This window comes from Lissotriton helveticus, chromosome 9 (assembly GCF_964261635.1).
Source record: "Lissotriton helveticus chromosome 9, aLisHel1.1, whole genome shotgun sequence".
Taxonomy (NCBI): Eukaryota; Metazoa; Chordata; class Amphibia; order Caudata; family Salamandridae; genus Lissotriton; species Lissotriton helveticus.
Window position 1 is genome coordinate 1,237,954,274 of NC_136070.1, and position 14,258 is coordinate 1,237,968,531.

At 51.4% G+C, this 14,258-nt stretch overlaps 1 protein-coding gene across 1 annotated transcript in view; it reads right to left on the bottom strand.

Annotated features, from left to right (window-relative positions):
• The window catches only part of CHCHD6 (coiled-coil-helix-coiled-coil-helix domain containing 6), an 890,347-nt gene that overhangs the window by 861,430 nt on the left and 14,659 nt on the right, over positions 1–14,258 (bottom strand). The window contains exon 2 of the mRNA XM_078661730.1: positions 12,490–12,640. Coding sequence (XP_078517856.1) covers positions 12,490–12,640 — 151 coding nt within the window. The remainder of the gene's footprint in view (positions 1–12,489; positions 12,641–14,258) is intronic.

The window sequence follows — 14,258 nt, forward strand, 5'->3', positions numbered from 1 at the left end:
CTACTTTGCTGGCACGGTTCTTTTACCTTTTAAATGTATATGGTGGCCGCCTGCATAGCCTATGTCCTTCTGCTGCAACTGCCCTTTCCAACGCTGTATTGGGTGTTGTGATTGGTGCTGTGGTTACTGAGACTACCCGCCTAAAAGTTTTGGGCTCTCTCTTTATAATATTAGTATGGAAATGCAACATCGCTGTACCGGGCGCGGGCAGTAGAGAAGTAATGTAACTATGGGATCAGGAGAAGGAAAAAGAGGGGACAAGATTGAGGGAATTAATTGGGGGGAGAGGAGGCGATGTGTCTACTCACGCTGCCTGCACGCGCATGTCGGCCCTCTGATTGGCTAATAAGGAACACCAATCAGAGATCTGACTTGGGCATGCAGGCAGCGTGATGAGGGGCTGCTCTCTCCCGATGACGTCAGGGAGAGAAAGAACAGCAAAAACACACCCCTCTATCCCAAAAAGACGGGGCTTGAACGGAGTGACTCCCCTCTCCTCCAATGGCTGGCCTCCGTTTAGTAAGCCAGCCAATGGAGAAGAGGGGCGGGTTCAAGCCCCACTCTAGGAAAACATAAAATCTCGGCTGCACGACACTGCTGCGCAGTATACGCTAGACCGAGACCTAAAAATGGGAGACATAGCAATAAGTTATAGATTGCCAGACAAAAGGAGCAGCTCACCTAAGCCGAACAGCTAAAATAGCTGCAAAAAACAAAGTGAGCAACGGTTCCTGAAGCAAAGTAAAGCATGCGAGAACAAGCTGCAAAACATAGTGGTATTAAAAAATGAAGAAAAGCTGGCGCTCCTCAAGGATAAGAGAAATACTGTTTTTAACAAGTGCAGGCAAAATAGAATTAATAGACCTCTGAGGTGCTAGACTGGCTGAGGGAGAACCTAGGGTCAGGAGTCATATTGCTAGGAACATTAAATTGATACGAAGGACACCCACTTGAGATGAGCGGATCAGCAGGTCACAAGCTTGAATCCCAGCAAGGCCAACTCAACTCCGATTCTTCCTCAGTCATAAAATTGAAGGTTAGTGAACTGGGCTAAAGTAATATCTGTTCTTTACAGCATGTACAAACTGCAGCAGCGTGGCATAGAACCATACATATCCAAGATGAACATAATCATGGGCTCCCCATCAAGGTCTACAACCTTTATCTATGTGACAGGATACCTCTATGGTAAATCTCACTAGGGAATTTCCCTTTCTTCCCCTAGTTTATTTAATCCGGTAAGTAAATTTGTGATCCCACGCATGGGGTGTTGAATTTTGTAAAATATTTACGTGTCCAAATGACAAGATACAGACAAAACCTACTTGTCAGAGTCCCTAATCAAAGTATTTTGTTCAAACCACAGCATCTGGCTCTATGGACATTTGTTTGAAGTCAGTTAAGCTGGGTGTGGTGGCGTCTGGTAACAATGAGTGAGTTGCTTAACCTTCAGTAGCTCAAAATGATTTTCACTGATCAGAAGAAGCTCTCACTACAGAAAAGGTTTGAGACCCCTGAACTAGATGATACGACTTGATTTTTATTTTCAGGGCGTTAACAGGCGTTAATTGTAAATAACGGGGAGTGGCCAAGATGGCGGGCTGAGTAGACGTGTCTCCCGCGAGCTCCCGTGATCCTGGGCCCGTAACCTGTTGATACTTGCTGATCTCCCCCCACCAGCGCGGAGATCGGCACCGGAATCGAACCGCTGCACAACGGCACTGCCGGGAGCTCTGGGTGACCCGGTGGGGGCGGCGGCGAGGAGCCGGAGTGCGCCCGGGCGCAGAGCAGACTCGGGGAGCTGGCCTAGCGCTGCAAAAGGCCGGAGCCACAGACAGACAGCGCCGCGGACGAGCTGACCTGACGGCACACGGACCATCTGGGGTATCGAGCGGTCCCTGCTCAGCCTAGCGGGGGCCCGGTGGAAGGGTCCCGCCCGGTGCGTATCGCGTCCGGGTCTGGCCTCACCACGTGTGGGTTCGACATGGAGTGCTACGGCAGACCGGGGTCTGGCCCTGTCGGCGGGCCTGGGGCTGCCCGTTATCCCCCTGCTCCAGCAGAGATCGGCACGGAGTGAGAGGATAAGTGGGGGCCGCTCCGAAGAACCTCCGCACAGCGCGGACTGCCATACCACGCCTACCAGACATCGCACTGACCCGGGCGGGAGCCTGCGGCGGCTGGGCCTGCACGTCCCGGAGGGGGACGCGACGGACTGGGGTGGGGTCGCTGCACAAACCCGGGGACGCGGCCGGAAGTGGGCCTCGACTGCGCAGTTCCCCCCGGCCTGACGCTACCTAGCACCGAGGGTGGTGCTGCCCCGGCGTACCCCCCGTCACCGCAGTGTGGCCGGTACCCGCCGCCGAGAAGCCCGGAGCAACTGTGGGGACCTTTAGGGAGCCGCGACACTGCAGGGGCTGGACCGCACGGACTGCGCCATACTTGCTCCTGGGTTGAAGGGGAGCAGCACAACCGCAGTATCGGCCAGCCAGAGTGTACATCTGACTCTGCCGGGGACGACTCCAGCACTCTGGCGAGCAGGGCTACTTGGTCGCGCTGAGGTCACGCGTGGAGGACCGGCCGCGTCTCAGAAGGTCAGTTGCACAACGCTGACGGGCCTTGACCACTGAGCGGCTCCAGTTTCAGACCCACACAGTTGCAGATACGACCACCAAGGGAGGTGGACCTCCATCGGCCCCCTCAGGCCGGGACTCGAGGCGCACCCGGGGGATCCACAGACTGGGGCGCGAGCCGCTGAGGTTCCAGTCGATGTGCCTTGGGGCCCAGGCCCCGCAGGGAGTGTCGCCGCCGAACGGAAAGCCCCTCTGATCGGGTGCCGGGTCGACCTACGCTGCGGGAGGAGTGCTTCGGTGCCGGCCGGCGCGCTGGTGCCTTGACCCACCCCTGGGTTCTGGATCACCTCCTTACCACCACCATACGGACCCTTGGACCTTGCTGCTATAACCTGCGCCGGATGTGGTCTGTGATTGCTTTCCCGGAGCAGACGCTTCTGGTGCCCTGAGAACCCGCTGGCGGAGGTGTGACTCGGCGGTGCTGCCCACTGAAGTGATCTTGGGCGCAGACCCCACAAAAGGATTCGCCTGCAGACACGGGGACAGGCCCCGCGGCTCCTTCCAGGCACTCTGCCACGCGAAGTGCCCCCCCACTCACATGATGGCAGGGAACAGAGGGGGCAAGAAGGGAGACCGCACTCTACCAGAAATGCTGAGCAGGAGTACCCCACGACCAGATAGGTCTCAACCAGCCCCGAGCCCCTCGAACAATGCCCGAGGAGCAGAGGGAGGGGAGCCTCCAGTCACTAGATCGTTCCTGGAGTCGCTGTTCAGTTCCCTCCGAGAAGATTTCCAAACGCTAAAGCAGGAGGTGGCCGGGGAGGTCCGAGAAGTGCGAAGGGAGGTCGATTCCCTGGGCGAACGAGTGGCTTCTGTTGAGGAGGCCGGGCACTCCCGAGACAAAGAGATCATACAACTGCAGCAGGAAGTGCTGCGACTCAAGGACCAGCAGCTTGACCTTCAGGCCCACGCTGAGGATCTCGAGAATAGATCCAGGCGCAATAACATCCGGGTCGGAGGCGTCCCATCGAAAGAGGAAGGAGACAACGTCGCTGCGTACCTGCGAGACTTGTTCAGAGACATACTGGGTGAACCCAGTGACTTCCCTATCCGAATCGACAGAGCACACAGAGTGGGCCTGCCGCGCCGGACCTCGGCGCCGCCCCCGGACATCTTAGCCTTCTTACCAGACTATCCCTTGAAAGAGCGGATTCTTCGAGAAGCACGGCGGCAGCAATCCCTGCGCTTCCGTGGCCACCCGGTGGCCCTTTTTCAGAACTTGTCGACCATCACACTGCAAAAACGCAAAGCGTTCAAAATAGCCACGGACTTCCTGCGGGAACATGACACGCAGTATTCCTGGGGGCACCCCTTCCGGCTCATCTTCCGTTGGAATGGGACCTTGCATCAACTCCGGTCCCTTCAGGACACCTGCGGAGTGCTGGGGATCACCGCAACGGAGGAGGACGCACCCACGCCCCGCCGCCGCCGCAGCACTAGAGATGGTTGGCAGACGATTCAGGAGCGACGATCCCCACCTGCGCCCATGAGACCGGACTCGCCCACTATCCGGGCGGAAATGGACAGTGCAGTGCATGCGGTGACCAGAGACACGGCGAATGGTGATATGGCCCAGACGGCCTGAGCATGCTCCGGGGGAGATCGACATAGCCTCTTCATCTTTGCAGGTTCGAGGGTTCCGTGGTCGGGGGCGGCGGGGGGCACGTGGTGGCTGGACGTCCACTTGAATAACTTTCTACGGACTTGTCCATTGGGACCAGACTGGGACAATGGTGCTCTTTGCACAGTTGGTTGGGAGGCGGGTGGGGGAGGGGGGTGGTTGGGGTAGTTTCGGGGTTGGCGGGGTGAGTGACGGAGTTGAGGGGGGAGGAGGGGGGGAGCAGGGGAGGGGGGGTCGCTAAAGCTGGTTGCTTGTATGGGGGGTTTGTTGGGGGGGGGAGGACTGGGGGGTCAAGGGGAGACTGGGACGGGATGTTGGGGGGGAAGCTCCAGGGGGGTGGGGGGGAGGGAAGGGTACTGTATTGCTGACACGTTTGCTCTACCATCGCACCACATCTACACACCATTGACACTGGCGCCGTCCTTCCCGGGCCGCGACCTACTGAATGAGCTGCGCTCTTACCCACATCGATGATGGCCCTCAAGGTTGTTACTCTTAATATAAAAGGGCTGAACAACCCTGTCAAGCGGAGAGCAGTATTGTCCCTACTAGAAAACGCGCAAGCGGATATTTGTCTTTTACAGGAGACACACCTCCTGGCCAGAGACTGCCAAAGGATGCGGTCCCCGAAATTCCCGACACAATACTTCTTCTCTAACACTACCAAGACGGCGGGGGTCGCAATCCTGGTGTCTAGGACATTTAAAGGGGAGGCCCTACATAAGGTGGCGGAACCGAAGGGAAGGCTCCTAACTTACAGGGTCAAGACGGGAGGTCTAGTGTTTACTGTTGCCTCGATATATAGTCCCAACGACCACCAGGAGCGGTTCCTCCACTCGGCCTTGGCGGACATAGCGACTATATAATTATTGGTGGGGACCTGAATATGGTCTTCGATTCATCCTTGGACAGATCGGCGCAGCGATACCCTCAAACAGGGGAGATCTCGCAGACGGGCAAATCCCATATGGAAGACCTCGACCTACACGATCTGTGGCGTCGTCTCCACCCAACCGCCCGAGCTTACTCCTACTATTCACACGCACACAAGACCTACGCGAGACTGGATCATCTTCTGGTAACGAGACCGGTCTACGACCTAGCCACTGCCTCGGACATAGGGGTTCTTTCGTTGTCGGATCACGCCCCCGTTGAGGGCATTTTCCGGCTGCCGCCGGCATCCCCCTCGCGATGGGTGTGGCGCCTCAGAGACACCCTTTTGCATAAGACGGCAGTAGTGAAACACATACAGGAAACAATTCATGAATATCGGCGACACAATGATAATGACGACACCACCCGTGCGACACAGTGGGCCGCGTTGAAGGCGGTGCTCCGCGGCGAGTTTATTGCCATCTCCTCGGCGGAGAATAGAGAGCGGCAGCGGAAGAGAGACAAACTTACCTGCAAGGTGCGAGAACTGGAACGGGTGCATCAGAGGACCGGAGCTCCCAGAGTCTGGAAGCAACTTACAGCAGCTAGAAAACTCCTGTCTGCATTAGACATGGACAGGGCGGAATACGCTGCGCTGCGCCTGAAACACGCGTATTACACTGGCGGCGATAGGTGTGGCCGGCTCCTGGCGCATAAGCTTCGAGTAACGCACCAAAAACACCTGGTGAAGGAGCTGTCGGTTTCCGCTGGGGTGACCGCCACAGAGGATAGTCAGATTGCAGACGGCTTCCGCCGATTCTACGCTGACTTATATGCAGGTGCACCCCCCTCGGCGCAGGCCGAGGCAGACTATCTGGACGCGGTGAATCTTCCCTCCCTCGCCCCGGAACAGGCAGAGCACTTAGAACAGGACTTTCAGGTTGAGGAGGTGATCACGGCTATCTCCCGACTCAAACACGGGAAAGCCCCGGGACCAGACGGGTATACGCCCCTTTTCTATAAGACGTTTTGCCCTGAGCTAGCACCGCTCCTTACGTGCCTTTTTAACTCGTTCTCCAAGCCCGGAGCAATCCCTCCAGACATACTCCAAGCAACGGTGTCGGTTATCCCCAAACCGGGAAAAGACCGGACTCTATGCGGCTCCTACCGACCGATTTCCCTTCTGAACGTAGACCTCAAACTGTACACAGGGATCCTGGTGGCACGACTAGCACCTCACCTGCCGGGTCTGGTGGACCCGGATCAGGCGGGATTCATCCCTGGGAGACAAACGGTAGACAATACCAAGAGAGTGGTCCAAGTACTGGAGAAGGCTTCCCGAATCCCGGGGAACGGATGTTGCTATCGATGGACGCGGAGAAAGCCTTCGACCGGGTACACTGGCCCTATTTAGAGAAGGTACTGTCGAAGATGGGTATAGGGGAAAAGTTTCGCACCCTGGTATTCAACTGCTATAAATTTCCGTCCGCGGTGGTGCGGGTGAATGGCTGTAGCTCCCAGAAATTTGCGATAGAACGGGGCACCAGACAAGGGTGCCCGTTGTCGCCGCTGCTCTTTGCTCTCTATATGGAGCCCTTTGCCCAAAGGATACGCCAGAACCCGAACGCGACTGGCGTGCCGATGGGGAGGTATACCCACACCATTAGCCTCTACGCGGATGACGATATACTGACCCTCGAAGATCCGAGACAGGCACTTCCTGCTTGTATCGCCGAATTAGAGAACTTCACCGCTGTGGCGGGTTTCAAGATGAATATGGGAAAATCGGCGGCCCTTGACGTCTCGCTGACCGCCGCCACGAGAGCCGAACTACAAGGCCTCTTCCCCATGCGCTGGTCCAAAGATCTGGTGCCTTACCTGGGCATTCTGTTGCCACCCTCTCTATCCACCATGGTGACCGCCAATTATACGGCCTTAAGCAAAAAACTTAAAGAGGAGTTAACCCGCTGGAACAAGGGGACACTGTCTTTGCTGGGCAGAATAGCCGCAGTGAAGATGACTCTCTTGCCGCAGGTGCTATATCTATTCCGAGCCCTACCGCTTCAACCCCCGAAAGGGTGGATTCGGCAGGCTCAAGCGGACATTGCGCATTTCGTCTGGCAAGGCCGCAAACCCAGACTCAAGAGAGCCTTATCCACACTAGCCCCTGAATCAGGGGGACTGGGTATACCGGATCTTCACAAATATTTACAGGCGGCGCAACTACGGTATCTGGTGGAGTGGAGCAGGTGGGAATCCGATAAACACTGGCTGTTCCAGGACCAGGCGGTTGCAGGCAGGACCCTGCAGGAGGTGCCCTTCCTGCGCAGAGCTCACCGCCCCCCCAACCTATACACGTCCTTAATCACGCGGGTCCCGATGCGAGTCTGGGACGCCACGAATGCTGCGCATGATCTCACCACCTTCCCTTCGCCATTCACACCGTTGGTCGGGAACCCGGATTTTCATCCGGGATGGAGCCCGGGGCCTTCGCGCACTGGCAGACGGCTAGATGCAGTGTGCTGTTCCACATGTACGGCCCGGAAGGTGTCCTCCAGTTTCAGGATCTTAGGCGAGAATACCATCTGCCGGAGACTGAACGGATGCGGTACACACAGTTGCGTCACTGGGCGCTTCAGCCGCAGGTACACGACTCGGCAGACCGGAAGCTCACGCCTTATGAGAAATGGCTCGTGACGCGCACCTCAGACTCCAAACTCATCTCGGATCTATACAAGCTTCTGCAGCCTTCCTCTTTTCACATCTATAATCCGGGGCGGGAACGCTGGGAATGTGAATTAGGTAGGACTTCGAGTCATACGGACTGGGACCACATTTCCTATCGGGCACGACACTCCGCGTACCATACCGGACTCACCGAAACGTTCACTAAGGTATCCACGTACTGGTACTATACACCTGAGAGACTACATGAAATGAACCACAACATTGTGAACACCTGTTGGCGAGAATGTGGACAGACAGGCACACTTACACATGTTTTATGGGACTGCCCCCTACTGACCCCCTATTGGAATGAGGTCCTGGACGAGATTGACCGGTGCTTTGACATTGAAATGCCTCGCTTCCCCGCATATGTCTTGCTGGGTCTGCCCAACGGGCTGATGTACCCTCTGAGATCTCGCAGGGGTAGGCAGATAGCGATTGCCCTGGGCTCTGCTGTCCAGAACATACTCATTCACTGGCGCACCACCACGCTCCCCACGATTACCGGTTGGTTACATAGGTTGTGGCATGTCTTGGGGATGGAGAAGCTATCCCTTATGGTGGCGGGGGAGATGGCTAGGTTTGAAGATCTGTGGCTGCCGTTCCACTCCTTACTAGTGACGGAATTTAGAGAACTTACCTGTCCTCGGTATCTCCGAATATTGCGGCTAACGTCCCCGGCGACCCCAACTAGCTGAGGTGTCTGGGATGATTGACGGGTGGGAGGGGAGGGCGCACCGCGGGAATGGCACGGGAGGGAGACTTTGGCACAGTACGGGAGGAAGGTGGGGAGGGATCTGGAGGGTGGGAATGGGGGGGAGAGTTGGGAATGGGGTTGTTGGTCCTTGAAGTTGTTGTTGCCGCATGCGCACCCAGCACAGTGCCTTGATGGACATCACGATGGCAGAGCCGTGCACGCTGGTTGCGCTCCTGCATAGCGGAAGCTTCACGCTACCTCTTCGAGACCACTGTATTCATTTGTTTGTATTGTTTTCAAAACTGCAATAAAATACTTTAAACCTAATTGTAAATAACCTTCCTCAGACTTAGGGTTGTTGGTGTACCTGGAAAGGTTACCTCTGAAAAAGCGGTCAGAATTACTGGAGTTCTCAGTGGGTACAGTGTGGACATATCTATAGGCTCTGTAGAACACCAGATCCATAAAAAGAAAGATAGGGTCGACTTTAAAGAAGGGACACATCTCACCCAGGGGATTAGGCAATATTGTGATGATGAAAACAATAAAGTATGGGTAAATGCTGATCTTAGCCTCTGGTAAGGGTGCCAGGCTGCATTCTAATCCATAATTATTTTGCCCACTATGCTACTGACACAAGAACCAGCCATATGTAAATCAGATTTGGTCCTGCTCCAACAGGAACGATCCAGCATGAACTGCCAGACCAAGTCCCTTCGAAACAGGAATACAAGCACCCACAGGGCAGTTTCGGCCCACTTGGGTCTCATCGGTAGAGTGCCGTTTCAGTTCTATGGCTCTGCGAGCAAGGGACCCACGTACAGGTACACTGGTCCCACGGTGCTAAACAAAAAGGTGATGGGTGGAATTGTTGAACAAATCTCAGCCACGAGTAATTACTTGTACTCCATCTTTTTTTACCCCAGCATGCCACTTTAGACAGGAAGCAGCCAAATGCATATCACCTTAGATTCTGGCCATACCCAGAGCACTTAAGGTGTCATACTGAGAAAAACAAAAACGTGATGTGCGCAATACTTGAATTAATCTCGGTGATGGGTAATTACTTGAGACGGCATACCTGTCCAATTTATTTTTGCCAATGATACCACCTCAGATAAGAACCAGACATAAGCAAATCACCCTTGGTCCTGCTTCAACAAGAATAGTCTAGCCCTAACAGCCAGGAAAGGCGACATATGAACAGACCGGCTCAGACTACTTAACCCTTTGTGTGCTCGTGACAGAACCGTTCCGTCACGAGCCTCGGGTGGGCTGTGCTGGTGACGGTACGGTTCCGTCACGGCCCGCTCGCCGCGCAAGCGTGGTGCGAATTCCGCGTCTGCGCTGATGTTCTAAAGAGCAGGCGGGGCCGTGACGGAACCGTTCTGTCACAAGCACAGCTCACCCGAGGGCCGTGACGGAGCGGTTCCGTCATGAGTACGGGAGCGCCGCGCGGCCCCGCCTCCCCCTTAGCGCTGCGGCGGAATAGCCGCCGCAGCTAAGGGGTTAAGCATCATTAGTGGGATATAGTTTGAGTTCTGTGGTACAGCGAGCACGGACTCGTGTCTAGGCATACCCGTTTCCCTTAGGGCGTCACCGGTGGTTGATATTAATTCAAACTTTCCTTTACAATTTTGTTGTGGTCGGCACTCTAAGTGGGTAGTTATGTTCAGACGAGGGTTCCATGCTCACTATTCCGTAGGACTTCGGCTACAGCTCACTGACACACCATAAGCATACAGAACGCAAAAAGGTTTTTGTTTTTTTAGAAGCTCGGACACACATCCAGCAGTGGCTAGTGCACAAAGCTGCATTGTGAGGTTGTGATTCACACTGTGGTAATATATCTTCTGCCGGAAAAGAGCTCCTGTAGATCTTCTTTGAGCGTCCAGAGACAGAGGGCAGTGCTGTATCATACATCAGATGGACATTATGACCGCAGTCCTGTATGCTGAATTCTAGAATAGGACACAATCTTGGGTGCTCAGCGTTCTGACAAACGATTTCCAGCATTTCAGCCTTAATATCTAGATTTCCACCTAGGCAGAGTATCTTGTGGAGCTATCCAAAAGAGTGGCCAGCTGGAATCCCAGGTACCAGGTATAAAGCAGAGACTGAAAATGCTGCCATCGATATACCAAGCCATGATGGCCCCATACCAAACTGATATATTTGTCTTGAAGCTAATCACTCAGATTCCACGGTTCTAGAGTGAGTGGTCAGCCTTAGAGGCTCAGGGGACCGAGAAGTTATTTCAAAATTGGAATTCAGCACGTTTTACCCCAGACGAGGGGACAGAAGGCAAAGATATTTGGGATGGTATATGTATAGTTTCCAGGTCTTCTGCAACTTAGCAATGGTGCTCCAACTTGACCACCAGAGGATCGACCTTCTTGGGATATCAGGGTTCATTCTTGGAAACTGATGTCAGAGAGAATCTTTACTCCAATGAGATAGAGGATGTCAGTAGGGTACATTCCTTACTTCCAAGCTCACAGAGACAAATAAAACAAGCATTGACAATGCTAATAAGTCTAGCATATTCAAGAGCTCTCTTAGCCATGTTGTAGAGCAGCGTGACTGCCGTGCAGTATGGGTAAAGTTATTTGAAAACTGTTCTATGACGTGCACAATGGGCGGGTGTGGGGCAACAAGCAACAGTGGAAGAAGAAAACAATGAAAATCGTACCTCAATCACAACGTAATCAGCAGAAGGACATCAATCAAGCTGAAGCAATCAATATTTGGTCCATGCTCCAGCAGAAAGAAGCTGACAAGTTTTGCTCAATTAGAAGGCAGCAATTAAGAGTGACAATGAAGCTAACGAGTGGTTAGCAATGGGCTGGCTGCAAGCCCCTTGTTGTATACGATATCTCTCACGAGCAAGAGACCAAAAATAGCTTTGTGCCCAGTCTTTCCTTCCCAACCCAAGCTTTGTAGTTTGTTGCCTCAAGGCTTTTGAAGAAAGGATCAGTGGGTTGAGGTAGCGTCTGCCAGGTCAACCATGGATTTTATCAGGAAACCACAAGGTTTTGTGGCTTTGCCAGTAGCATCAAAGTGTCTAAAGAGTGATGCAAGAGGCTGAAGCGAACGGGTCACAGTTTAAGGAACATTCAGCAGGAGCATTAATGGCATTAAAGGCTTTTGAAGAATATGCTTGGCAGAAATATTTCGTGAAGGCTGGGAATATGGTCTTCATAACATTTAATTTTAAACCCACTGACCAGAGAGCCTGTAAAGAGAATGATAAACTTTAAATTACCTTAATATGAGCTTTTTGTATCTTTCATATAATAGTTATTTTCTGTCAATGTTTTAAAACAAAAGGTTTCAATTCTATTAATCGGCGAAACTCAGAAGGCCATTTTGTTTGTTTTGATGTTGTACGTGATTTGTGATAAGTGATCGTGATATCACAAGGCATGTTGGCCTCCTACAGAGCTGTATATTGTACACGTTGTTAGGACTGCGTATTTTGTGCCCCAGGAGCTGAAATATTCACTTCCTGCATCTTGAATGTCTAGCTTACATGTAAGGATAGATCCTTAAAGACTACTCTACAATAATTAGTTTCAATGAGAGAATGTTTCAGTGAAAGTTCATTTACCGATTTACAAGTCATTGACAAATTGTGGTTTGGCAGTCAAGAAAGAGGATCCTACAGAGAAATTGACAGGCATAGGAGACATTTGGTTGATCAGATTATGAGTTTGTTTTACAGGTCCAGGACTACATATCATGGTTTTATGTGTAATGTACTTTCAAAATATGTTTGTCTGTGTTCTTGAGACATAGTAAAGAAGTAATACATTATTCCTACCTGTGGGTCCAATAACAAAAATGTAGCATTTCTTAAACATTAGAACAGAACATCATCATTTTGCAATGCTCCCAACAGAGGCCTAGTGCTTGCGCGCTCTCTCATCTCTGATCAGTACCTGTAGTGGAGGCACTGGGCTTCCCTTCTGGCACACTGGTGATAGATTCACTGCTGGAGAATGAAGATGCAGGCATCGAAGAGGCAGACATGCTCTGCTCTCTGGCAGGCCGCGGTGAATCTTTCATTCGACTGACGACATCTTCAGAAAGCTAGACCAATTCAAGAAGACATAACATTACATAAGAAGTGTGACAAATGCTTTTTCAACCCTGCATCAGAAATAGTCAACCGCGTAGGTTTTGGAAATCAGGAAGACAATTTCAATCCAATAACATTTCACCAAATCAATGGACTGAACATGTAAAAGCATCAACAGCAAGCAGTTGAGTAATTATTATCGTAGCAGACCTATAAAATGGACCACAAACATTTATATATTTTAGGTGACTAAATGATGAACCTAATAGCAAGTCACCTAGTACTCATGGTGATCAAAGACCAGAGTTTGCCAAGACTTTGTTCAGCCAAATACTTCCTGTGCATTGAAAAAAACTGTATTTGGAACAACATTTACTCTCAAGCCTCAAATTATGAGGTTTTTTTTTTTTTTTAAATCACACAGCAAATGTTAACTGGCTACAAAATGTTTTTTCAGGAGCATGCCAAGGCTGGCGAGGTCTCTTTTCCTACTACAATGCATCATAAAAGTAAACTGATGGTTCTATTTCTAAAATACTGTGCCATTTCACTGCTGATCATTAGTGTACACTAACTGGACCACAACGCTACCTATATAATGAAATGAACCTTGAAGGCTAGTTTACTGGGTAACAGTTGAACAAGTACCAGCTAGAAGCACTCAAAATGGAGTTCCTTAAAATGGATCACTGGTGTTGGCAGCTACCATTTAAGATCATGGCACTATAACCTATGTTCTGTGCACGCCTTTCCAACTTTTACCTTTTCACTATCTATGGGGTTGTGGGGTGGATGGAAAGGGCCACAAACTGTTACTCTAAAAAATGACTGAATCTCTACTTTCAGAGTTTTCTCTAAACACACTAGCAAGTGAAAATGTATTCTTTTAAGAGTGTACTATTATGATGCACATCACCTAAGCCACATGAAAATAAAGATTTCTGAGTGCAGCAGAAAAATTCCAGCACATGTGTAGGATGACTCTAGACCAGGTATTTTACAGACACCATCATGTATACACTGGAAATTTTGGTTGAATACGTTTTAGCAAAGTTCAGTTTTCAGGTTTTCATGTACTGTTGGTAGCCTACTTCTGTTCGGATTACAGCCTGGCAACCCTTTTTCAAGTTCTTTTCACAAGGACCTCAATGGAACCAGTCGCTTTCTTGACCTTGAGATACAACAGCTTTGGACGGGAGTGGAGATTCCCTCCTTAAGTTGATTAAAGTATATATATGGAATAACATTTACTTACTGTTTCCATGCATACGCATTTTAACCTATTCTGGAAATTGTAGGCCCAGAGCAAGTCCATTGCTTTAAGAAGCTGAACTATACTCTGGTCTGAAGTGGGAACCCCTGAAATGTTTGGAAAGCCACTAAAATACCGAAAGCAATGTGATGCCATTCCTGTGACATATTGTGTGGGATACAAATGCGAACAACAAACTCCTGCTCTTCGGACTTCAGAGAGGTGTACAGTAGACTACAAGCTATTTAGGTTACAGCCTATCAGACAGCAAGGCGGTCTGGTTAGCTACAGACATTTTGGGGACGTTCTGAAAGCTTCCTTGGGAACATATTCTACCCATTGTTTACCATTGGCTTTGTGGTTTGTAACTCACATTT